General features: G+C 44.4%; 1 protein-coding gene across 1 annotated transcript in view; it reads right to left on the reverse strand.

Annotated features, from left to right (window-relative positions):
* Positions 1 to 238: 238 nt before the first annotated feature.
* RNF24 (ring finger protein 24) overlaps positions 239 to 27,229 on the reverse strand; it is an 85,134-nt gene continuing 58,143 nt past the window's right edge. The window contains exons 2-6 of the mRNA XM_056121212.1: positions 25,883 to 26,032; positions 11,224 to 11,266; positions 7,506 to 7,547; positions 2,006 to 2,085; positions 239 to 417 (exon numbers count right to left, since the gene is read on the reverse strand). Coding sequence (XP_055977187.1) covers positions 279 to 417; positions 2,006 to 2,085; positions 7,506 to 7,547; positions 11,224 to 11,266; positions 25,883 to 26,025 — 447 coding nt within the window. The 5' untranslated portion in view covers positions 26,026 to 26,032 and the 3' untranslated portion in view covers positions 239 to 278. The remainder of the gene's footprint in view (positions 418 to 2,005; positions 2,086 to 7,505; positions 7,548 to 11,223; positions 11,267 to 25,882; positions 26,033 to 27,229) is intronic.

Below are 27,229 nucleotides of genomic sequence, written 5' to 3' on the forward strand. Positions count from 1 at the left end.
GGTAATGGAGTTTCAGCAAAGACCCTCAGGAAGTTTCCCGAACCAAACCCAAAGGCTTCTCAGCTCCTGTTCGCTTGGCATTGGGGTAGTGTCAGAGTGCTTTGGTTGTCCCAAGACCCAGAAGTCAGGGTGCCCAGCTTCGCGGGCCCAAGAGTTCTTCATGAGGCAAAGGAAGTGGCAGCTGGTGCCCGCGGGTAGAGCAGCCAATGGAGAGACCGCCTGTGTTCCTCCCGGCTCCGGGTGGTGGCAGCCCCGCCCTGGCTGGGTGCTGTGCCACGCTATACAATGTTCTCAGCCCCGGGCAGTGGCCCCTGTGGGGGCCCGCGATCCTGCTTACTGTGCAGCGCAGCCAGCTGCAGCACCGGCATGTTGCAGAGTGGACACACTTTCCGCACCTCCAGCCACTTAATAAGGCACCTGCAGAAGGAGACAGCGCAGGAGGGGAGGGGGAGGGGGGGCGAGAGTCAGCCCACGCAGCGCAGCAGGGAGGGTACACTTCCTCTCTGGGCGGAGGAGCCTCAACTTACCTGGCCCATAGGCCCCCTTTCAGAAAACAATTCACCCAGCATCCCGCTTCCCCTTAAATCTCCGGTAGGGGCTGGAGTGATAGTGGGTAGGGCACTTGCCGTGCACGTGGTCAGTTCAGGGTTCCATCCCTGGCACCACATAAGGTTTCCCAAGCCCTGCCAGGAGTGAGCCCTGAGTACCGCAGGGGGTGGTTCCCCCACCCAAATCCTTATTTATTTATTTTATTATTTTTTGCTATTTTGGGTCGCACCCAGTGATGCACAGGGATTATTCCTGGCTCTGCACCTGATCAGGAATTACTCCTGGAACCGTATGAAATGCTGGGAATCGAACCCGGTCGGCTGCATGCAAGGCAAACGCCCTACCTGCTTGTGCAATCACTCCAGCTGCCCACCCAAATCTTTAGGCAAACAAACAGAACCCCCCACCCCCGCCATGGCATCCATGGCTACTACAGGTCAGGTAGGCTGTGATTCCCTTTAGGGTGGGAGCACCCACTCCAAAGAGGACAGGAAGAAGCCAAAAGAGCACTACCTGCAGGAGCCCCTGGCTCTCAGGGAATGAAACACCACAGTTGGAGAAAAAAACATTTTCTTCCTTTTTCTCTTTTCTTTCTTTCTTTCTTTTTTTTTTTTTTTCTGGGTCATCCCCAGCAGTGTTAAAAGGTTACTCCTGGTTTTGCACTCAGGAATCAATCTTGGCAGGGCTTGGGGGACCATATGGGATGCTGAGGATGGAACCTGGGTTAGCCATGCCCAAGGCAAGTGCCCTTACCCCTTGTACAATGGATCAGGCCCAGAAAAAAAAATTTTTTTTTCTAAGGCAAATACAAAGTTGCAAAAGGAGGGAGCACCTGACAGTCTGGGGAGAGGGTCAGGCACTTTTCCTTAGGACCCCACAGGCAGGCTTCACTTCTTTTGATTTAAAGTAAGTAGGGGCCTTAGTACAGCAGGGAGGATGCTTGCTCTGCGTGCAGCCAGCCAGGGTTAGATTCCCAGCAACCTCTATGGTCCCCTGAACCTGCCAGGAGTGACCTCTCAGCATCACCGGGCATGGCCCTCGAATAATGACAATAAGAAATAACTACAGTGGGGTTGGGAGAGGCAGCGCGACAGACTGAGCATGTTCTTCACAGACAGGAGGCCTGGGTTCAATCCCTGGCACCACAGGGTCCCGGGAGCACGGGGCTGAGAGTGAGTGGCTCAGGACCGAGAAGATCAGAACTCTGGTTTCCATTACAAGTTTCTTTGGAGGTGGACGCTCTCATCGGAAAGTTCCAGTTAAAGAGACCTGCTTGGGCTCCGAGGCTGGCCGTGCTCTCCAGCTCAAGTCCTGCTGTGGGTGTCACGGTCTGTCACCTGGATTCCTCTGGACAGCATGTCCCCCTCCCCCTGCCCGTGGGTGCTTCCTGCTCGCCACACTCTTGACCCAGGGTGAAGTCACCTGGCCTGCCTGGCAATGCCCCGTCGGTACTCACTTTCTGTGGAAGGCATGCTTACACGGGCAGATCCCCAGCTCATCGCGAGGCTTGAAGTCTTCCAGACACACCGCGCAGAGCTGCAAGGCAAACCCACCGGTGAGGCCAGGGCCCGTGACCAACCTTCCCAGGCCACCAAGGAAGCCTCAGGCCCCGTGGCCCAGAGCTCTGTGGGACCCGGAAGAGGTCCCCAGGGTCCCCTGGCCTCTGCCTCGCTGCAGCCTGTCCCCAGCGGCTTAAAAGCCGAGGGGGGAGCACTCCCATCGCTCTTCCACCAAAGTGGGGAAAGGAGCACACGGCACAGTCCGCAGAGGCCGCTTCTAATTCCCCGGGGCCTCTCATCAACACAGGGGCCTTCAGTAGGTGGCTGTTCCTGTCACATAAAAAGTAATTCTAAGGGTGTTGGGGGGAACTCAATAAGGCACTTGCCATGAATGTGGCTGAGCTGGGTTCGATCTCCAGCATCCCTCATGGTCCCCGGAGCACCTCCAGGAGTGATCCCTGAGTGCAGAGCCGGGTGTAAGCCCAAGCATTGTCGGGTGTGACCCAAAGTCAAAACCAGTTATTCACAAGCTGCCAATGTTACCCTTAGGAAAGTGTGCAGATGGTCGGCCTTGCTTAGGACAGGTGCTCTGGTGTCACTTCATGAAGAGAGGGCACTGCTGTACACGGAAGGCTGAGTTACAGTCATGACTTCCAGGCCCTATTGCATTTACCCCCTTTACAGAGTGCGGAGCGGGAAGTGGGGCCGTCAGTGGGTGAGTGGCTGGGCTGGAGGCTGAGTCAGTGCTGCTGTGCCACTTCCCTTTCCTGCCTGCGGCTGAACTTCCTGCTTGTTTCCAGGCCCACCGAGGAATCCTGGATCAAATCATCACTTAAGATGATATTTTTAAAAAAGAGATTTCGGGGGCCTGGGGTATTTGGGCTACACCTGCTGGTACTCAGGGATCACTCCCTGTGGGGACAGGGATTCAACCAAGCAAACTGCTGGCAAGGCAAGGGCCTTACCCCTTGCACTGTCTCTCTGGGTATATGATGATGACTCCTTGCTACAGTGCTCAGCCAGCCTATTACAGGTGTTCTTTTTTTGAGTGGGGGGGAGGAGGGTGTGGATTATACCTGGTGATATGCAGGGATTACTTTTGACTCTGCATTCAGGAATTACTCCTGGAGGTGCTTGCTGGGATCATAGAGATTGCCAGGGATCGGGACTGGGTCAGCAGTGTGCAAGGCAAATGGCTTACCCCTGTACTAGCACTCTGGCCCTTTTACAGTTTTCTTAACCTGTAACATGTTACCCGGTCTCAGGTTTACGTAACATGACCTAGTAGGGTATGTGGCTCTTGATGGCAGTGAATACTAGCCTCCCAGTGTTCTCCTGGGAGCCCATGTGAATAGCAGACGGGATCTTCACAAGGAGAATGATGGTACCCTCTTATCAGATTTGGCACCACTGCTGAGACAGGAAGAGCAGGGAGAAGGCACGGGGGGTCGGCAGCCTGGGCGCTGACACCCTCCAGCGTAACCTCTGTGTGACCTCTGCCATGGTGAGGACTCAGCTCTGTTCCTTCATCTCTGAAGCAGGGCCAGCACCTGCCCAACCCATCACAGCCCAGGGCGGGTGGTTTGTTTTTGTTTGTTTTTGGGTCACACCTGGCAATGCACAGGGGTTACTCCTGGCTCAGGCACTCAGGAATTACTCCTGGTGGTGCTTGGGGAACCATATGGGATGCTGGGAATAGAACCCAGGTTGGCCGCATGCAAGGCAAATGCCCTACCTGCTGTGCCATCACTCCAGCACCCCAGGGCGGGTGTTGAGGGCTGAGGTTATACGGCTGGCCGACCTACAATGTCTGTGTTTGCAAGCCCAGCTGAAAAGAGGCGGTGGGTTAAGATGAGAAACTAGTAGTTCCAGCTTTGGGGCTCAGTTTTTCTAGCCTCATCATCCCAACTGCAAATATGCCTCCCTCTTGGAGTATGTGGACAGACCCTTAAACGCTTAGCTTCTCTCTGAACTCATGGCTGATAGCTCCGGCTCTAGGAATCTGGTGTGAATCCTAACAAAGGGCAAGAAGTTGGACAAGTCACTCATTCTGTTTGTTTTTTTTCCCCCCTAGGATCCGACATTAGCTCTACAGCCTTTTCAAAGCAGACTTACAGTGAATGCCCCTGACGGGACACTAGGTTATCCTGGAACACATTCTAAAACAACAGCCCTGTGAAAAAGCAGCTCTGTAACATAATCTCAGACATGTTCGATGCTAACAGTGACCAAAAGCCAAGGGCAACTGTGAAGAGAGAAATCTTAGGTTTGACTGAGAAGGCCCCTCAAGGGTTAAATTCAGTTTGCAACTTTATAGTACATATTTTGCAAACGAACCTTACTTTCTAGGATTCTTTTATTTTTAATTTTGGGCAGTAGTGAGGGATGGGGCCACACCTGGCAATGCTCAGGGATCACTTCTGCAGTACTTGGGGGGCCCTTTGCAGTACTGGAAATAGAACCAGGATTGGCCATATTCAAGACAAGTGCCTTAACCCCTGTACATCTCTCCGGTCCCTGTCTAGTATATCAATGGACACAAATATCACAGATGAATGACATTCATCCCATTTTGAAAATGAAATAATCTATGTATCTCTAAACCTTAATAGTCACCCCGCCTTCAGATGTGCATAATTTGTCAATTTTTGGTGCATTTGCAAAGCTGTGCAACCATTACTGCTGTCTTAGAACATTTTTTAGCACCCAAAGTCCAGATCCCTCAGTAGTCACTGCTCCCAGTCCTCAGAACCACTAATTCTGTCTTGATGGATGAGTCATTCTCATCTAATCCATCTAGAATGGAATCACTCGAGATGGGTTATTTCCAGACTAGAATGGAATCATGGAATTTGGAGCAGCCAACAAGTCTGTCTTCTGTCATGCTGAAGAGAGAAGGTGAACAGGGATTTAGCCCCCTAAATCCCAGGTTCCTCTGGGTTCACTCATGCTGCAATACGAACAGTGCTTCGTTCATTTTTGCGGGGGTCACACCCAGTGGTTCTCTGAATTTACTCCTGGCTTTGAGCTCAGGGATCACTCCTGTGGGCTCAGGGGATGTATGGGGTGCTGGGGATCAAACCCCGGGTTGGCCGTGTGCAAGACAAATGCCTGACCTGCTGTACTATCTCTCTGGCCTTTGTTTATTTTTGTGGCTAAATAGTGTAAACGTGTTGCAGGGACATACACATCTTATTTACCCTTTCATCTGCTGAGAGCCATTTGTAAGTGTCTTCGTCATGAAAGAAGATTGACTTCTGTCAATTGCCTTTGCTGTGCCTATTAGGACCATGAAGGATCTTTCATTCTTATTTTCCTATGAATAGGGTGCACATATGAATGAATGGTGGTCCCTCTGAGGAACCAGCCTTGCATTCCTGGGATAAATTCCATTTGGAAGCCTCATGGCTGGTCAGGACACTGAACCATGGATGTGGGTTTAGGGCCCTACAAGGGTATGCATATCTGACGAATCCACAGCAGGCAGACGTGGCTTTCTCTGGTGGCGGCGGTCTGGGCTGCCTTCTCTACCCTGGCGCCGTGTGGACACGGCACTTGTACTGCCGGAAGGAAACAGGACTGGGACCCACGCCGCCTCATCATGGTTGGTGCCATGGCAAACCAACCAACCCACCTGCCCAGGAGATTTTCACCATCTATTTTCAGGCACTGTAGCTGCAAGACTGTTTATTTAGATCCCCACAGTCTTCGCCTAAGGGATTCTTCTCCTCTATAGTCTCTATTGCAAAAGCTCAAGGAATGAATCTCTGGAAGGGGAAAGGGGGAGAAGAAAAAAAAACTTAGGGATAGGCAAAGAAATAACTCCAGTTAGGTCACGCTCCCTTTACTGAGAAGAAGACTGACACCAGCAGATTTTCTGGCCACATCAATATTAGACCAACACTTTGATTTCAGATGGAACCACAGAGGCCACGAGATCCTTGGCCTTCTGACTGCTTTTTTGTTTTCGGGCCACACATGGCGATGCTCAGGGGTTTCTCCTGGCCCTGCACTCAGGAATCACTCCTGTTGGTACTTGGGGGACCGTATGGGATGCTGGGGATGAACTGAGATCAGCCATATGCAAGGCAAGCTCCCTACCCGCTGTACTCTTTCTCTGGCCCCTAGCCTTTCTATTTTCATGAGATGTGCCAGTCTTATCTGATCAAACTCTAGAAAAGTGAGCGTATGACTGGGATTCAAAGATTACTTGTTGAGAAAACCTCAAAATATTTCTTCAGATGTGGTATGGAGGATCACCTGTAAAAACGCTGTTTTAGGGGCCAGAGAGATAGTACAGGGGTTAAGATGCTTGCCTGGCATCCTGCCAACCCTGGTTTGGATTCCCAGAATGGCATAAGGGCTCCTGAACCATCAAGGTATCACTTCTGAGCACAGAGCCACGAATAACCCCTGGGCATCACAGGGTGTGGGATTCCAAAACAAACAAACACCCCCCCCCCCAAGTGCATAAACTGTATTTTATTTAAAAATAACAGTTAACTCTCTGAGATATCTCTGGGGCACTAGCAGAGATGCGCATATGGTTCTCTGCCTCTCACTGCAGCAGAGGTGGGCAGCAGTCCCAGAATGGCTGATGTGTGCCATCCCACGGGACTCACCGAGGGGCACAGATGGAAGCCTGCAGCTGCTCGCTCCGTCTTCCCCTGCCTGAGCCAGGGACAGAAATCATTACGCAAGAGGCAGGGGGAGACGAGGAGATGTCACGATTTCTGGAATCCTACCTTGCCGGAAGTCTCAGTTCCCTGTATTTCTCAGGACTCTCTGATTTTACGCTCAAGAAAAAGGGGTTGAGGTCAGAGCTGGTAGTAAGCTCTTAACAGAACTGGGTGCCCCCTACCTCCCTCTCTCCCTCCAGTTCCCCTCCCCCCCTAAAAAAAAAACAATAAGGCTCCTTACTAGGAGAAATGCTCCAATTTGTTAGGAGCAATGCTGCAACTTTTATAGTCTCAGCCTCAAACACATTTCAAAAACTAAGGAAAGATGAGCAAGGGCACTAAAATGAAGAATAAAAATTCAGAACATGGGCCAGAGAGCTAGTACAGATGACTGGGCACTGGCTTGGGGTGTCAGGGTTAAGGCTGGGCTGGCCACAGGCAAGGCAAGTATCCAACTTGCTGTATTATTGCTTCAGTCCTAAACTCTCTTTTTTAAAAATTTCTGAAATTAAAGATCTTTAAGCATACTACTATCAGGAAATGGTTCAAGACATGATGAAAAACTATGGGGCTGATGAGAGAGCCCAGAGGGTCAGTGAAGGAATTTTGTATGCTGGAGCTCAGTTTGATTCCTGGGACCATCTCAGGTGAGTGACCTTTGTGTGGTCAAAAAAAAAAAATTAAAAAAGGATTAAAATGACATGTGAGAGGTCCTGGATTCAATCAGCAGTGCTGAAAAAAAAAAAAAAGGAAAAAACCCAAGGAAAGATAAACTTACCTCATGTAAATTCAGCTCTTTTACTTTGTCTTTCAATATAACCTGTTAAGATAAAAAAAATCCAATAAAAAAATTTCACATTATACTCATGTATTTTTAATTTGAGGATATAGCTCATGTTCTCTCATAGTAATACAGAGAATTTCTTTTACTGTCTGAGACAGAACATTTTATCAACTTTTTGTTGTTTCTTTGGGCTAGGCAAGCGAGAAATGCTTAGAAGCGACTCACAAGGGTTTATTCTAAAGGTGCTCTGGGGACTGTGAAGTGCCAAGGATTGACCCTGGGCTTCCTTCGTGCAGAGCATGCACGCTTGGCCCTTTGAGCTATCTTCTTGGCCTTTCCCAATTTTTCTCTCTTTTATTTTTTTTTAAATGTAAGCAACTCTGAGGCCAGAGCGAGAGTACAGCAAGCAGGGCATGTGCCTTGCACGTGGCCAACCCAGGTTCGATGTTTAGCATCCCATATGGTTCACAGAGCAAAGCGAGGAGTGGTTCCTGAGTGCAGAGCCAGGAATAACCCCTCAGCATCACCGGGAGTGATCCAAAAAGTCAAAAGAAACTTAAATAAATAAATTAAAAATAAATACATTTAAGCAACAATGCAGCATTCTCCTGAAACAAAATTTTGAATCTCTGATATTAAATTCCGGGGTGAGATATAACCCATGCCCTGTAGGAGGCAAGAGTTTGATCCCTTGCACCACTTTGTCCCCTGAGCACAAACCAGGAGTAGCCCCTGAGCACTGCCCACTTGGAATAAATGCTAATCACTGTCACTGTCCTCCCGTTATTCATCAATTTGCTCGAGTGGGCCCAGTAATGTCTCCATTTTGAGACTTGTTGTTACTGTGTCTGGCATATTGAATACATCACGGGTAGCTTGCCAGGCTTTGCCGTGCGGGCGAGATACTCTTGGTAGCTTGTCGGGCTTTCCAAGAGGGGTGGGAGAATCAAACCCGGCTCGGCCAGGCTGGTTGCGCACAAGGCAAACACCCTACTGCTGTGCTACCGCTCATGGAGGGGAAATAAATGAAGCTAACTTTCTGACGAGCCTGGATACGACTTTCTGACGAGCCTGGATATACAGCATTGGCTGAAAAATCGATGATTTACAAAAATATTATAAGTTATGTAGGTATATACTAAATTTCTAATGCAGAATGTATTTTTTTTTTGCAGTGACAGGGACCTAACCCTGAGTCTCACGCAAGGCAATGACTTAACTGCTTTGCAATGCAGTCGTCAATCCTAATGGTGTATTTTTAGATATATAACAGTGTATTTTTATATCTATAAACAGAGTGTATATCTTTCTATCTATTTTATATAGATAGATCTTGCCTTTGAGCATACCTGGCTGTGCACAATATTTTACTCCTGGTTCTGTGCTCAGGGATCACTCCTGGTATGCTCAGGGAACCACACAGGGTACAACTGATCGGCCATATGCAAGGCAAGTGCCCAATCTGCTTGGCTATTGTTCTGGACCCCTAATTCAGTACATTTTAAGAATCAAATTTGTTTTCTTTCACATGGCTTAAAGCTCTGTCATTTTCACCTTTTATGTTTGTTCATTCTTCTTTGGGAGACCTGAATAGTGTTCTCATCCTGTTTGCATAGGGCCCAGGTCTCTGAGGCGTATGTTAATGCAGGAAGAACAGTGGAATCAAAGAGATGTGCCCGGAGCTGGAGGTTCTTCGTCCTCTTAGCTATTTCTTCGACGTTCTTGAAGGCGTTCCAAGCCGCTCTCTTCCTCCTGTGCAGCTTGGGTGCCAGGTCACTTGTCATGTTGACTTCTCGACCTAGGTACACATAGCTGTTGCATTCGGAGATGGTCGTTCCGTTGAGAGCGAATGGGGCATCAGGAATGAGGCTGTTTCTCATAAACACTGTCTTCGTAAGATTCAGCTGTAGTCCTACCTTTCCACACTCACGGTCAAAGTTGGCCAGCATTTGTGCCGCTTGGCTGATGTTTGGTGTTATTAAAACAATGTCATCAGCAAAGCGGAGGTGGTGTAGTTGCCGACCATCTATCTTCACTCCCATTCCTTCCCATTCCAGCCGTCGCATGATGTTCTCGAAGGTGGCACTGAAGTGTTTCGGTGAAATGGTATCACCCTGCCGAACCCCTCTCTTGACATCAACGATCACTTCTTTGTAGAATGGTGAGATCCTGGTAGTGAATCCGCAATACAGCTCACGGAGGATCTTGATGCATTGGGCTTGAATGCCCTGATTGGCTAGGGCTTCAATGACCGCTTCTGTCTCAACAGAATCAAAGGCCTTCTTTAAATCAATGAACGTTAAACAGAGCGGCATCTTGAACTCCCGAGAAACCTCAATGAGTTTGGTTATCGTGTGGATATGGTCAATGGTGCTGAATCCTTTGCGGAACCTGGCTTGCTCGCATGGTTGTCCTTCATCTAGTGTTCTGCCAATCCTATTTAGGATGACTCGAGTGAACAACTTGTAGATGACAGACAATAGGCAGATCGGGCGATAGTTGCCAATGTCATGGATGTCTCCCTTCTTGAACAGTAGTACGGTCCTGCTGGTTTTCCACTGGGATGGAACCTTGCATTCAGACAGGTAGCATGTGAAGAGCCGAGCCAGTGTATTGATTTCAAAGAAGAATTGAAAGAGCTATGCTTGGAATATCACGTTTCACTCAAATGAGAGAAAGAATCCGGAGTTCCGACATCCATCGTCGATCAAGAATCAGGGACGCTGTCTCGTTTGCCAAGGTGTCAAAAATCAGATGGGCTGGTCACGTAATGAGATTTAAAGACGACCGCTGGACCAGAGCTGTTACCGACTGGATTCCACGGGATGTCAAAAGACCGTGTGGCCGCCAACCTACCAGATGGTCAGACTTCTTCGTCAAGATCATGAACGATCGGTTTGAGGCTCTTCATGTTCCCAGAGTGAACAGATGCCATTGGGCTACACTAGCACGCGACAGGGACAAATGGAGACGTTACTGGCGCCCGCTTGAGCAAATCGACGACTAACGGGAAGTTAAGTGATTAAGTGAAGTGATGTTTGTTCATGTGGTGCCAGGGATTGAACCCAAGGTGTCACATATGGAAGGCATTCTTCCTATCACTGGGCTAAATCCCCAGTCCCTTCTTTCATTTTTTAAAAGCTCACTAGGGGCCTGGAGCGATACTATAGCAGGTAGGGCGTTTGCCTTGCATGCAGCTGACCCTGGTTCAACTCCCCGCAAGGAGTAATTCCTGAGTGCAGAGCCTGGAGAAACCCCTAAGTATCGGTGGGTGTGGCCTAAAAAGAAAAAAAAAACAAAACCAAAACCCAAAAACCCCAAAACAAACAAACAAACAAAAAAACCGGCTCACTATGTCATTAACTTTTATTTTTGTTTGGGGGCCATACCTGGCAGTGTTCAACGGTGTACTCCTGGCTCTACATTCAGGAATAACTCTTGGTGATGCTCAGGGGACCATATGGGATATCGGGGATTGAACCAGGGTCGGCTGCAAACGCCCTACCTGCTGTACTATTGCTCCAGCGCCAGGTTGAGCAATACTACTTCCAAGACAGAAAAAAATACTTGAAAGTGAAAATCTATTTTGAACTACAAATTGGCATGTGAAATATGAAATAAACAGAAATCCAATCCCAGTTTAAATTATGAACCATTCTCATACTTTTGATTAAAAAATACGAACAAAGTCAATCTAAAGTAAATTTCTTACCTGCTTATAGGCATAAAATTCTTTGTGGGCTTGATGTCTTAGCCTAAAAGAAAGAAAAAAACAACATGAAATCTATTTCCCTAATACAAACAACTTGAAAAATTGAAATTGCTGAATTTTGCTATTTATGATTTAAAGCCCAGAGTCTTTATCCTAGAATACACTGATATGATCTATTACCACATTATGACAAAGCACCCAGTAAATTCTGAGGGCTTGTTTGTTTTGTCTTTGGACCACACCTGCCAGTGTTCAGAGCTTACTCCTGGCTATAAACTTAGGGATACTGGTGGTACTTTTTTTTTTTTGCTTTTTGGGTCACACCCAGTGATGCACAGGGGGTTAATCCTGGCTTTGCACTCAGGAATTACTCCTGGCGGTGTTCAAGGGACCATATGGGATGCTGGGAATCAAACCTGGGTGGGCTGTGTGCAAGGCAAATGTCCTACCCGCTGTGCTATCACTTCAGCCCCTACTGGTGGTACTTGGGATACCATTTGGGGTGCCAGGAATTGAACCCTGGTCAGCTGAGGGCAAGGCACAGATTCAACCTGCTTTAATATCTCTCTGGGACCGAGTCCTGAAAATATGACTTAAGTGTAAGTCCTAGTGAAATCATATTAAAATACAATCTCATTACAAAAGTCTTTTTCATATTGATAGTAAACTTGTTTCAAAACTTAAAATAATACATTTAAATGAAAAATCACATCTTTAACAGTTAAACACGCAACCAATAATATAAGTATAAATACACATATCAGTATTAGCCGGTTCAATATTTAGAACATTTCCAGTGCCTCCTGAAACACTTTCAATCAATATTGACTACCAAGATATACACATTCTCCAGAATTCTATTATATTGATTAACTAGGCCAGTTGTTCTAAAATTTCTTATAAATGGATAATTTTGTAACACTCTTTTGTATTTGGGTCAAGCAGCAGTTTGTAAATTCAAGTCACTGAAATTCATCCATGCTGCAGTAATTCTTTTTGACTGCTCAATCATATGAATATAAAATAATCAATTCATCCATTTTACTCTTGACAAATATTTAGATTACTTCCAGTTAGAGGCTATTATACAGTTGATCATTCTTCCACATTCCCTTTTTGGGGAGAAGGGAGGGATGCACATCCAGCACTATTCAGGGGCTTTTCTTGGTCCTCCCACAGTCAAAGCTTGTCCATCAGCCTTTTCAGCTCTCTCCCTGACTCTCTGTTCTGGGCAGAAGGCACATCCCAATGGTGCTCTGGTGCTCTGAGCTTACTCTCAGGGATCACTCCTAGCAGTGCTGAGGGGACCATGTGTGGTGCTGGGTTCTCTACTGGTTGCAAGACAAGGACCTTAACCTCTATCTCTCTACCTGTCTCTCCTCAGCCTTCTTTAATGGACCTTTAGACTTATATTTGCTGGTCCAGTGTTTGTACCAAATTCTACGGTATGTATAAATGTTCTATTCCACATCACTGCCATGGCTTGGTAGGGTGAGTTAAAATTTTGTAGCAAATTTGATAGATGTTCAGTGGCTTCTCATTGTGGCTTTTTGTTTTGTTCTGATCACACCTGGAGATGCACAGGGGCTACTCCTGGCTCTGCACTTAGGAATTACTCCTGGCGGTGCTCGGGGGACCATATGGGATGCTGGGAATTGAACCTGGGTTGGCCGCGTGCAAGGCAAATGCCCTACCCACTGTGCTATTGCTCTGGTATTTCCCAAATGATGTTTCTAATCCGTTCAGTTACCAGTTGTATTTTTAATCAGCTTGTGCCAGGGAGTGCCTGTCTCTGCCTTCTGAGCTACCCTCCCATTGTAGGGTCTTATCATGCGACAGAGCTGGGTGTAGCCTTGCTGAGAATGGACCTGAGCATATAGCACAGTTGGGGGGGGGGTTGGCCCCTAGAGTTGTCTCTATTTTTCTTATTAGAGTTATGTGTTTCAGATGCAAGCCCTCTGCTATATCTATGAAGTCTCTTTTACTCTACAGCGCCCTTTTATTTCTTTAATGGTATCTTCTTTTGTTTGTTTGTGTTTGAGTCACATGTGGCAGTGCTTAGGGGTTCAATGCTGGGGTTCCCTCTGATGCTGGGGATCAAATCAGGGCCTCTTGCATGCAAAGCACGTGCTTCAGCTCTTTTAATGGCATCTTTTAGTGAGTGGCATCTTTAAATGCACAGATTTTAAATTTAAATAAGCTTTATTATTTTTTTTTCTAATTTCAGATTTTCTTTTGGTTTGGTTTTTGGGCCACACAGGGTGGTGCTCAGGGCTTACTCCTGACTGTGCTTGGGAGTCATTCCTGGCAGGGCTTGGGGAACAATATGTGATGCCGGGGATTGAACCTGGATGAGCCACATGCAAGAGAGCTCCCTGCATCTCTCCAGCTCCAATCTTAGTTCTTCTGTGTCTGGTTAGAGGATCTACAATGCTTTTTATTTTGATTTGTATAACGTTACATTTTAATAAATAAACAATGATTCCAATGTAAAATTTAGGATTTTTTTTTTTTGCTTATCCCGAGGTCATAAAGATACTCTTATGAATGTGATGTCAACAATTTATTTTGCCTATCACATTTAGGTCTATGATACACCTGAAATTAATTTTTTTTAGCCTTTTTTGGGGTCACACCCGGCAATGCACAGGGGTTACTCTTGGCTCTGCACTCAGGAATTACCCTGGTGGTGCTCAGGGGACCATATGGGATGCTGGGAATCGAACCCGGGTCAGCTGTGTGCAAGGCAAATGCCCTACCCGCTGTGCTATCGCTCCAGCTCCTGAAATTAATTTTTTTTAAATGATGAGGTAAAGTTTATTTTTAGGCCATGCACAGCTGTGCTCAGGGCTTATTCATGATGGGGGGTGGGACACCAGGGACTGAACCTGGGTCAGCTGGATGAGAAGCAAGTGCTCTGCCCACTGTACTACCTCTCCAACTCCCGATTTTTTTTTAATTCACAGATTTTTGACTTGCTTATTGAAAAGAGCCTCCCCCCTCCCCCACTTTTCTTTTCTTTTTTATTTTTGGGCCACACCCAGTGGTGCTCAGGGCTCACTCCTGGCAGGCTTGGAAGACTATGTGGGATGCTGGGGATTGAACCCAGGTTGGTCACATGCAAGGCAAGCACCTACCCACCTTATTATTGCTCTGGCCTCCTAAAATAGAGCCTACTTTGCCTACCGCTTTGAAGTGGCATACCTCGTAAGCTATAATCAGAAAGCTGTGGGTCTTTCTCGAGTTGTATAGTATCTATTTTTTAAAAAATCAAGTTCACCTGAAACCTCAGAATAAAACCTTAATTAATATGGGTGTTGGGCCCTAACTGACAGTATAGCGGGCAGGGGTTTGTCTTGCATGTGGCTGACCCAGGTTCAATCCCAGGCACCCCATTTGGTTCTCTGAGCCTCACCAGGAGTGACCTCTGAGTGCAGAACCAGGAGGAAGCCCTGAGCATCACTGAGTATGGCCCTAAAACAAAACAAGGGAACAAAAAAGTAGGGTCTTCATAGATTACTAACGAGTTAAGATGACGCCATACTGAGATTGGGGTGGATATTAAATAGAAATCGTATCATTGGGAGATGAGGAAAGGTCATATAGAGGCATAGGGAGAATCAAGTGAAGACAGGCAGAGACGAAGTATTGGAGCTTCAAGCCGGTGACATGAAGGGCTGCCCCTGAGGGCCGGGATGAAGATGATGCAGCAAAGCACCTCCCCTCCAGCTCGGCACCAATACCTGATTCAATCTTCCTGCCTCCAGAACTGGGTGATTTAATGTTATTTGTTTCGTTTTTTTGTTTTGGGTCACACCTGGTGGGGCTCAGGGGTAACTCTGGGCTCTGCACTCAGGAATCACTCCTGACGGTGCTCAGGTGGCCAAATGCAATGTGGGGGATCGAACCTGGGACTACTGTGTGCAAGGCAAGAGCCCTACCTGCTGTTCTACCTCTCTGCTCCCCCTACCACGTGTTATTTTAAGTCACTCAGTTTGAAGTACTTAGCACAGTCCTGGGAAACAAATACACCTTGTGTTAATAACAGGCTACTTAAGAAAACCCTTTATTTTGAAATAATATTAGACTTACAGAAATTTTTCAAAAAACAGCGGAGTTCACGAACACCTTCCATTTCCCCCAAAGTTCACATCTTACAAAGTCACAGTACAAAATGATCAAAAAACAAGGACAGTAACTTGATACAATATTGCTAAATAACGAACCTGATTTGAACTTGACCTGTGATTCTGCCCTGTTACTCAAGATCCCTCCTTGCATTTCTCGTTTGCTTTCCTCCAACCCTGATCTCTACTTTAAAATTACTATTTTCTCCTTTATAATTGATCAATGAATATCTTAGGGGAGAGATGATGGAACCACACAAACACCTTATATTCTCAAATTGTTTATCCACTAATTGTAGCACTCATCTTTTGTTTGGGGGCCATATCTGGAGATGCTCAGGTAGGTTACCTCTGGTTCTGTACTCAGGGATCATTCCTGGTGGTGCCTGGGAGGACCATATGGGACGCTGGGGACCAAACCTGTACAAGGCCAACGCCCTACCCGCTGGACTACTGCTCTGGCCCCTAGCATTCATCTTGCTTGCAAACAATTTTTGTCATGTTTGCCCAGTGGCAATTTTCTAATTTCTTATACATTCATTTATTGCAATATGCAATAATTACGAACATAAATGTAACCATTATGTAAAAAAGAGATTTTAACCCACTCATTTATTTGCTCATACAAAATTTTATGGGTATTTGTTTCAATCTGGTGGTTATAATAAAATATAATCATTATTTTCTGCTCAAATAGATTAAGGTTTGGCCTTAACAAGCTCCTTAGGTTGACTATTGTACTCTCTCATCAATCCCTTGCTCTTTTTATGGGGGGTTGTTGTTGTCTGGGGCCATACTGGCTGTGCTCAGAGCTTACTCCTGGCTCTGCACTCAGGCATCACTCCTGGAGGGGCTTAGGGGACCATATGGAATGCCATGTATCGAACCCAGGTCGGCTAAGTGCAAGACAAGTGCCTTACCCACCGTCCTATGGCCCAGGCCTTTAGCCCTGTTCTTTTACATTATTTACCTACGGGAATCTTAAGGATGTTCTAGGTGCACCTTATATACCATGCCCCGGCTGTGGAAATAACAAATTCTGAAGAATATTGGTTCTTCTTTTTTGGATCACACCCAGCGATGCATAGGGGTTACTCCTGGCTCTTCACTCAGGAATTACTCCTGGCAGTGCTCAGGGGACCATATGGGATGCTGGGAATCGAACCTGGGTTGGCCGCGTGCAAGGCAAACGCCCACCCGCTGTGCTATCGCTCCAGCCCCATGAATATTGGTTCTTTTTATTGGAGAAAACAGTATTTCAGACGTTTTCTAAGTAACACGTGATTTCAGATGTTTTCTAAATAACACGTGATGCTAAGTAACACAAATTCTTTTTTTTTTTGGGGGGGGGAAGGGTGCATACCTGGCAGTGCTCAGGGTTTACTTCTGGTGGCCTCAGGGGACCATAGGGGGTGCTGGGAATCGAACCTGGGGTGGCCATGTAGAAAACCAATGCCCTACCTGCTGAATTATAGCTCTGGTCCTGACTGTTTTACCAGTTTTAAAGCTTTCTTCTTAACAACCTTTCTTCGCTCTTCCTGGTCCCCTGCATTAAATGCATTGATTTCCCTTATAAATTTCATGAGTTTGTTAACTTCTGAGAACAATCTTCGGGCTTTTGATTGAAATGACGTAGAATTTATAAATCAGTTAGGAAATGGCTGTTATCCATGTAAAACTGACTTTCCAATAGAAAAATAATGTTCCTCTACTTATCCACATCTTTTTAAGTTTCTTTGTGCACATTTCTACATAAAACTCTTAAACATCTTTCATTAAACTTAATTCTAGGTTGCTGTGACTTTTTTTGGAGGCGCCTCCCCAGGGTATCTTGTGGATTCAGGAGCCATTTCTGAGTGTGCTTGGGGACATTAGGCCTACCTGTGGGAAGGGGTCATGTGGTGTTGGAGATAGCACTCTGGGCCTCAAACATGCAAAGCATGTGCACCATCCGAGTGAGCTATGTCCCCGGACCCTATGTAGTGATTTTTGATCTACTACAAATGATGTTTCATATGTAGGATTCTTTTGTTGAAAAAAAAAAAGATACTGATCTTCTATTTACTAACTTGCTAATTACACTTACAAAATAAATAATTTATCTGTAGAATCTTCTGGGTGTTTTTGGTTGTGGCCCACTCAGGCATTTTAGTTGCACCCAAGAAAACAAACAATGGTACTTTAGCTCCTACTTTTTTTTTTCTTTTTTCTTTTTGTCAAGCTTCAATATGGTCCACGATACTAGCCAAGGTTGTCAGTATGCTAAAACCAAACCCAAACTGATTTTGCCATTTCTCTTGTCTTTGAGCTGCACGTCAAACCTGGGGCTGGCTCTTCTGAATCCGTTTGACCTTGAGGGCAACAGTTCCCCCAGCACTGGCTTCATCTGTTATTTCAAATTTGCCCGTGTAACTAGGCTTCATCATCCCGGCAAACAGATGATGGCCTTGGAATATGGCCTAATAAGAACACAGCACTTAGCTTTATTTTCTGCATTGTTGCTGCTCTTAAAAGCGTCAGCCAGGACATTCTGTACACTGTAAGGGAACACAGAGAGGTGGCAGAAAGAGGGCCAGGAAAACACATATGCAGACATACACACACACACACACACACACACACACACACACACATACACATACATACACACAGAGTGGAAAGTGCTCTTCTACGTTTAAAAAATAATCTTAAAAAAAAAAAAAAAAAAACTTGGTTTGTGGTTTTCCCCCAAAGCAGTCAGGAGATACAGAGTTCTTTGGGCTCTCTCTCACAGTGGTACTCAGGGGACTCCAGGGTGCCAGGGATCAAATCTGGGACTCTTGCATGCAAGCATGCACCCAGCCCTTGAACTATCTTCCTGTGCACTCTTTCTGATTAAAACACAGAGACAGGAATAAGACCCAAACATCAGGCCAGATGTGTGGTCTCAAAACAACAAAAGCTGTTGTGTGTGTGTGTGGGGGGGGGGGGGGGAGGTGTCACACCAGGCAGTTCTCAGGTTCCTGGGCTGCTACCACTGTTAGTGCTCAGCCTGGTGGTACCTTTCAATATTTTTTAGGGGCTACACCCAGTGATGCTTAGAGGTTACCCCTGGTTCTACACTCAGGAATCACTCCTGATGGTGCTCAGGGGACCAAACTGGCTTGGCCTTTGCTAGGCAAGCGCCTTACCCTGTACTATCACTCAGTTCCACAGTTTTGATTTTTAAGTGTACATAATCACATATAATCACTATTTGAACTCTTCCCTTTACATATTTTATACCTGGAGTATTTATTTCACTTTTCTTTTATTCCTCCTCCAGCTCTTTTCTCCCCTGGGGGAAAAGAGGAGTTTGCTTTTACTCCTTCTCCCTGTAATAACTAGGATCTTTAATACAAATTTAATAAGCACATGACAGATAATATTCCCAATCAATGTCAGTATTGGTCATTATTTACATATTAAAACAACTTTCATTCCTGGAATCTTATCTTATGTCCATGAATTTGATTTACTAATAAATTTGCTCAAATGAAAAACTGCTTAATAATTACTCCCTTGTAATGTCCTTGTCAGGTTTTTGTAATAAAAATTATGCTGGGGGCTGGAGCCGTAGCACAGCAGGTGGGCTGTTATGCCTTGCAAGTGGCCGACCTGGGTTCGATTCCCAGTATCCCATATGGTCCCCTGAGCACTGCCAGGAGTAATTCCTGAGTGCAGAGCCAGAAGTAACTCCTGTGCCTCGCTGGGTGTGACCCAAAAAAGCAAAAAAAAAAAAAAAAAAAAATGATGGCCTCATTATGGGTTGAGAAATATTTTCCTCTTTCAATTCCCTGGAAGTCATATAAAACTGGTATTTTTTCCCAGAATGTTTGGAGGAATTCACCAGTTTGCAATCATTTTGTGCGAATGCTCTAATACTATATTCCATTTATTTTAAAATGTATAATTATTAATATTTTGAGCTAGCTTTTTCTAGTTCATAAGTTTTTATTTATATAACACATGATTAACAAAGTTAACTAATCCTCTTCCCTCATTCAGAAGTCACTGCCTGTTTTCCACTTCTCCTGGTAACTTCTAACTTGATTTCTGGCTATGTTGATTTACCTATTTTTCATATATAAAATAAACCAGAACATTTCTGTCTGGCTTTCCACGAAAGCATGATTTTGTTTGCTTTTGGGCCACATCCTGTGGTTCTCACAGCTTACTCCTGGCTCAGGGATCATTCCTGAAGGGGGTCAGGGGTTCCTATGAGGTACCAGGGATCAAACCTGGGTTAGCTGCATGCAAGGCAAGCGCCCTGCCTGATGTGCTACGGCACGCCTTCTGCAAAACAGCAAAACAGGCTCATACTAACTGTAGTTTCAGTCCTTACCGCCCTCTTAAGGCTGAATAATATTCCGTGTTATGACACTTTATTTACCTGTTCATTTGTGGGCATACCTTTGAATTGTTTGCGGCCCTTTATGAATAATGAAACCAAAACCAAAACAACTATTATGAATAGTGATGCTACGAACATTCCGAAATAAGTTTCTGTGTGGACACCTTTTGTAATTTGCTTTGTGTACATACTTAGGCGTGAAACTGCTGGGTCATATGGTAACCTATGTTTAACTTTTGTTTTTTTTTGAGCTGCAGCAGCTGGCAGTGTCTGGGAACTGACCATATTATCCTGGGACAGAACCTGGGCTCCAGCATTCGTACCAACTCAATGCAGAACTCTTTCAGAGACACTGCTGAATTCTTTCCACAGCAGCCGCTTTTTACATTTCCATCAGTGAACTATTATAGAAGCAATCTGTCTTAATGAGCTAAAACTTAGTCAGCATACAATTTAAATAATCTACACTTTTTTGGTGGGTCAACTTAGAAATTAAACAGTAATACTTAAATGAATGAAATGAACTCTATCAGTGCTCACTAAAATGCAGTTTGGTTTGTAAATGTGTTTCTCTGACTTGAGTCTTGGCATTGGCTCGGCTTGTTTCCCAAAGCATCATGACCTCCAGTTTGTGGGCACCTTTTTATTCAACCTAGTGTTCAAAGTTCATCCCTTCTGGGAAGTCCTACTTCATTTTATTCTTTGATTACTTAAAGCAATTATTCTGATTTTGTGGGGGTCCTCTCAAGCAGTGTTCAAGAGGCCCAGAAGTCACTCCCAGCGATACTCGGGCAACAGGTTAGGTGCTATTCAGTGGCAGAGTTTGAGAACGTGCAGCACCACCCCCAAAATGCTCAGGGGTTCCAGATCCACGTCCAGTGGTGCTCAGGTGCCTTCAGAACCACACACAGCCACGCCTGGCTGGAGGCGGCAAAGGGTGCCGGGGGTTGTTCAAAGGTCCAGCACCTGCCAGGAATGTGCCCCGACCCCTGAGGTATCTCTGTGGCCCCTGATTACTTCCTTATTCTAAACCTCACTGCTGGGATGAAACCTAATATTTCAGGTTGTTTTTCAAGGGTGATTATGAAATTCTGAACATGTCACTTTGGAAGGAAGCCTGATAAATACAGCTTTCTGTTGCTGCTTTGGTTTTGGGGCCACACCTGTAAGTACTCACAGGCCATTCCTGGCTCTCTGCTCAGAATTAACCGCTGGCAGTATTTGGGGGACCCTCCCTGGTACAGGGGATTTGAACCAGGGTCGCTGGGATGCAAGCCAGGTGCCTCAACCCCTATACAAGTTCTCTGTCCCACACCTTTATTTGTTTGTTTTGGGCCATACCTGGCTGTGCTCAGGGATCACTCCTGTCAGTGCTTGGGGGACCATATGGAGTGCTGAGATCAAACCTGGGTCTGTGACATGCAGGGTAAGTGCCCTTACCCACTGTACTATCTCTCTGACCCCACAACTTAATTTTTTTAAAGTAATTAAGAGCATATTTTTAAAGAGCACAAACAAAAATGGATTTGATCCAGCTCTAACCAAATTCTATCTGCGCGATTACCAAAAAAATTAATTTCTATAAAATGAAGATAACAAAATTACCTAGACTGGAACAGGAGTAATAGTACAGTGGGTAGGGCATATGACATGCAAGCAGTCAACCCAGGATCAATTCTGGCACCCCATACAGTCCTCAAGCCCCGCCAGGAGTGAACCCTGAGTCTTGAGCACTGCAAGGTGAGATCCAAAATCAAACAAAATAAGAATAAAATTAAATCATCTAGATAACTGCAGGGTACATCATGAGACATAGAGTAAATAGGATTTCAAAAAATATATGTGTAAAAGGCAAGATTAAAATAAAACCACATAGCTTACTGCCACTATATGTCTCTTCAGCTGGACCCAACTCAACAAAGCAAACTGTACCTATTCAATTTTCATTATAATAAGCTTTATTCATGACAGTAGCCAAACTCATGTCCATTTGCTTATGTTTCAACTTTGCCCCTCTTTCCTCATTTCCAATCACCCCACAGAGAATAGGGCTGTCAGGTATGAAGTTTTCTGTTTTTCTGCAGTTACTTTCATCTGTTTGGGTTTTCCCCTGGGTTATGGGCCTCAGCGGGCGGAGTTCAGGGCTTACTCCTAGCTCTGTGCTGCAGGATTGCTCCTAGTGGAGTTCAGGGGACCATTTTTGGTGTCGAGGATCAAACCAGGGTTGGCTGCAAGCAAGGTGAGCACCTTACCCCTGTACTATCTCTCAGGCCCACTTTCATCTGTCCTAGAAAATGTATTCTACCTATGACAAATATAGCTAAGACTTTTTAGTGGCTTCATACCATAATGATACATTTTTATCCTCCCAAATCTTCCACAAGCACTCATTCTCTTTAATTTATGTCCAAGTGTCTACCTTAAAAAAACAAACAAAAAAATCAACCAAACAAACAAAAAACCCAAACACCAAAACACTATCTTGACTCAAAAGCAATCTCCTCCACACCACCATCCCCATCTGTTCTTGGCCAGCTTGCTCTGAAGATAGATCTCTGGTCCATTAATATGTTTTCATTTACTAGTGAGGCTTTGCCCAAGGTTTGACTTTCATCACCTCTGTCCCCAATCTACCACAAATTTCCTAATGAAGACTACGAATGCAAACGTAACTGTTAAATGTCCTGTCCTGTCCTCCCGTTGTTCATTGATTTGCTCGAGCAAATAGGTAGCTTGCCAGGCTCTGCCGTGAGGGCGAGATACTCTCAGTAGCTTGCTGGGCTCTCCGAGAGGGGCGGAGGAATCGAACTTGGGTTGGCCATGTTGGCTGCGTGCAAGGCAAACGCCCTACTGCTGTGCTATCGCTCCAGCCTGTCAAATGTAATGAAATTTTTAAAAATTCTTCTCTGACTGGATCTTCTTGGGAGTAACTGATAGAATTGAATCCACTGAAGTGCACGTGTGTGTGTGTGTGTGTGTGTGTGTTGTGTGTTTGTAGGGGTAGGAGGAAGCGTGGGGGGTATATCTCCTGCTATTCTCCCCTAAGTTGTTTTGTTGGGCTCCTCTAAAATATCGTTTCCTCCAGGATTTTGTCCTGGGCTCATTTTATTTCACTACATACAGTCTTTCAAGGACACACTTCTAGCTTCAACTGCTACCTGTCATTACATGACCTACTATTTCCACGCCAGACTCCCCACAAACTCTAGACCTGTATTTCTAAAACCGTGTATCAGATATCTTAACTTATATAGGGAACTCAATCCTCCCTGTCTGAAACAATCTTTTTTCATTTGTTTGTTTTGGGGGCCACACTCACTGGTGTTCAGGGATCACTCCTGGAGGATTTGGGGGACCATATGGGGTGCTGGGGATTGAACCCAGGTATAAAAAAGAAGTGCCTTACCCGCTATACTATCCTTCTGTTTTGTGAAACAGAATCATTGTAAGCCTATCTTTGTCTGGTACAAAATATACAGTCAAGCAAATTCTGTTCATTTTCACCATTCTTATTATTATCCATAACACCATATGTTTTCTCCCTTTACTGACGTTATTTTGGTTCAAGACCTTATAATTTTTAATAGGTAACTAAATTTTATCTTTCTATTTATAGTTTTCAATCTTATCATAGTTATGTGTGTACATGTTTTTTAGTTCTTTTTTTTTTAAATTTATTTATTGAATCACTGTGGGAAAGGTTACAAAGCTTTCAGGTTTATGTCTCAGTCATGCAAATATCAAACACATTTCCCTTTACCAATACTTATTTATGTTTTTTAGTTCTAAGGGTTAGCAAAAACATCAACAGTCCTCTGCCATCTTTCCCTGATATAACATACACCCCCCCTCTTTAACTCACTGTGTTGATATTTACTTCCCTATTGTTAAAAACCTTTCCTATGTTGCTACTTCTTGATTTTTCAGTTCGAACACATCTAATGATTTTCTATTACATTCATTCACCCAACAAAGATCAAGTGCTCATTTATGCGAAGCACTGTTCTTCATGACTGAGGTATAATAAACAGACAGCCTAACAACATATCTGGGGAAAGAGAAATTGACAAATAGAAATTAGATTATTGTGTAACTCATTATGCAACAGGCTCACTCCTAGCATGGTAAGATATCCTCCTGTGTCCTAGTGGAGACATTCCTAGCAGAAGGAGCACATTCCATACTACGATACTGGGTAGGCTGCGGTTCACAGCGAGGGTCTCATTTTGACTGTAGATGTCTTCCTCTTCTGCATCTTATCAGTCTGACTCATTTAAATGTCACCTATCAGATTTAGTGGCCGGAGCGAGCTCACTACATGAAACAGAAGAGCTCTCGAGCAAGGGGCTGGAGCGTTTAAATTATGTTCGAAGGAGGAGTTAAAAAAATTTTTTTTCTTGTTCTATTTTGAGGCCACACCCTGCAGCGCTCAGGATTTACTCCTTGCTCTGTGGTCAGGGATTGGGGATTTGGAGTGGACTCAGGGTCCATGTGGTATGCCAGGGATCAAACCCTGGTCGGCTGGCACAAGGCAAATGCTCTATCTGCTGTACTGCTGTTCTGGAACCATTGGACTTGGGTAATTTGAAAGGAACTGGCTCTATCAATCTCAAGGTCAATTATAAATGACTTATTAAATCCAAACTTAGTGTTTGAAGGGTTAAGAGTGACCAGCTGGTGGGATGGGAGGTGATTTAGCTGGCAGAGCACATACCTCATGTGTGTGAGGTCCTCGGTTAGATCCTTGGTACCACAACAGTAAAGAACTAGGATCTCCAGGAAGGGAAAACTCCCTATATCAGAATTAAGCCTTCAATATATCAATGGTTTGTAAATGAAGTTTAGAAATGTTTGAACACGACTGCCTTATATAAGGCAATTTTAATGTAGCAGATCTTCCTTTATTTTCCTAATAATAAAATGTAAATTTTATTGCTATATTAAAATTTTATGTTTATACTATATGATTACTTTTATGCACCATCATTGTATAAAAACAACTATTATTTTAAATCTCTTTACTTATTCAATTATTTCAAGGAACAGTGAGGTAAAAAGATGTTTCACAATTTAGTCCTCAAAAAAAGTACCCAGGTGGGGCTGGAGAGATAGTACAAAAGGTAAGGCACTTGCCTTGCTACCCAGCTAACCTGGGGTTTGATCTCCATCATCCCATATGGTCCCCAAAGCACCTCCAGGAGTAATTTCTGAGTGCAGAGCCAGGAGTAACCCCTGAGCATCGCTGGATGATGCCTCCAAATAAAACAAAAACAATTTACCCAGAATCACAATTTGTTTATTAGTGTTTTCCTTCCTTTCTTTATTTCTTTTTTTGGGTAGTGATGGAGAAAGAGACCATATCCAGCGGTGCTAGTGGTTATTCCTGGTTCTATGCCTGGGAGTGAGGCCTGCACTGCTCTGAAAACCAATGTGGTGCTATGGATCAGAACCAGGGTTGTGGTCACTGCAGCTGCATACAAAATAACTGATTTATCTGTTATCTCTCTAGTCCCTGTTAGTATTTTTCTTAACACAAACACGTTAACTGCTTAATTTTCTGGCCCAGTTGTAAAAGCTGTACTGTGAGCGAGCTATACACTCTGGGAACATTTTATAAATAATTCATTTGGAATATTTTGTGTCTTGTCATTTTTTTCCCCAAGAATAATTTGGTTTCAAATACTGGAGAAGAATTACCAAAACATTCAGTAGAAGTGTTTCATGGTTCCTAATTACTTTTCCAAACAATGATGCAACATTTTCCTGAAAGGCAATCTCAAAATCTCGGTGAAAACCTATTAAATCGTGGGACAATGACACAAACTTATCCTAGACCAAAGGCTGCCTTCTGGAAAAATAAACTAGGGTCATTTTCTGTTATAGAGTAAAACACCTTCTCAGCACTGCAGGACTGAAAAGTATAGAGAGTTCTTTCTTTGAGCCATAGTGGTGCTCTGGGGGTGGCTCCCGGTGGTGCTCAGGGCATTGTCTAGTGAAAGATCTGGGCCTCTGAACCAACCTTTCCTGCCTAATTATCCTGGGCCCTCTGAGCTGTCTCCTCGGCCTAATTATTCTACTTAAAAAAGTTGTTTCAAGGACAGAAAGCTGATTCAGTGACGATTAACATATTCTGAAGTAACAGAGAATAAAAATTAGTTACCTAATCAAGTAGCAACAGAAGAGTAAACTAAGGATGAAGACAAATATAGCAGTCCCAAAAACCACAATATATATGTTGAGAGGCAAATTCTGGAATCCAATGTTAGGCATCCTGAAGTTGTAATGTGGAAAATCCGAGCTCATGGATGAACTGTAGAGGAAGAAAAAAAGATGGGGAAAAAAAATTAGGCATTAAGACTAAGAAGCAATATATATGTATATATGTGAACATTTTCTAAGACTCGGCCCCACTGGAAACAAAAACAGTACACAAAGGGTTAACATGACTGTCATTTTATTATGCCCAAACAGGTGAATGCTTTGTTTTGCAAATGCTAGGACTTGAATTCGAAGCCTTATACCTCTGGGTCTCCAGAGCACTGCCAGGGTGGCCCTGCTTGTCCTTGGCTCAGCTCTGTAGCCCCAGACCTTTGCATCACCAAGAGGCCATACCCCACGAAGATTTAGCAAGCATTTATTATTATTATTATTATTATTATTATTTTTTTGCAGTGGAAGATGTTGAGTCACACCTGGCAATGCTCAAGGGTTACTCGTGGCTCTGCACTCACAAATTGTGCCTGGCAGTAATTGGGGGACATCTGGGGTGCCAGGGATCAAACCTGGGTTGGCTGGAGTAAACCCTGAGCACAGCCAGATATGGCCCAAAACCCACTCTCCCCCCAAAAAAACCCAAAATGAAATTCACCCCTTCTAGATTCATCCCTCCAAGATTCAAAAATTAAATGTTAGAAATAACATATCTCACAAGAAAGGTAACAAAAAATTACATGGTTATGTATATTACAAAATAAGGTTTTGAAAATGCTTTCGAGAAAACGTTAAAGTTGGGAGAAACGTAAAAGGTATGTGCTAAAAAGCAGGAGTAAACTATAAAAATATAATCTCAATTTTGTAAACAATTGGAAAAAATATGTATATATACGTGTATGTATGTGCAGAAAATAGTTTATTTACCAAAACATTAACTTTATGGCTTGTGATATACTAGTCATTTTGATTTTCTTCTTTCTCTAATTCCCTTTATTAAGCCAGTTACTAGCATTTTACTGTAAATTGGTAATTTACAGTAAAAGTACTAGCAATTTACAGTAAAGGTGCTAGCAATTTACAGTAAAATTAAGCATTTTACTGACATTATTTTATATAATCTTCATATAAAACTTCATAGGGAAGTGCCAGAATTGCTCTCAATTTTACAGAGAAGAAACCAATGCTTAGTGTTTTGAACACATAGCTATGACTTAGCAAATATGTTTAGCTCCATAGCTAGTGGTCTCTGCCTATATGTGCTATAGTCTTCCTAATGTGGCCTTTTCTTTTACTT

The sequence above is a fragment of the Sorex fumeus genome, unplaced genomic scaffold (assembly GCF_029834395.1).
Source record: "Sorex fumeus unplaced genomic scaffold, SorFum_2.1 ptg000044l, whole genome shotgun sequence".
NCBI classification, from domain to species: Eukaryota; Metazoa; Chordata; class Mammalia; order Eulipotyphla; family Soricidae; genus Sorex; species Sorex fumeus.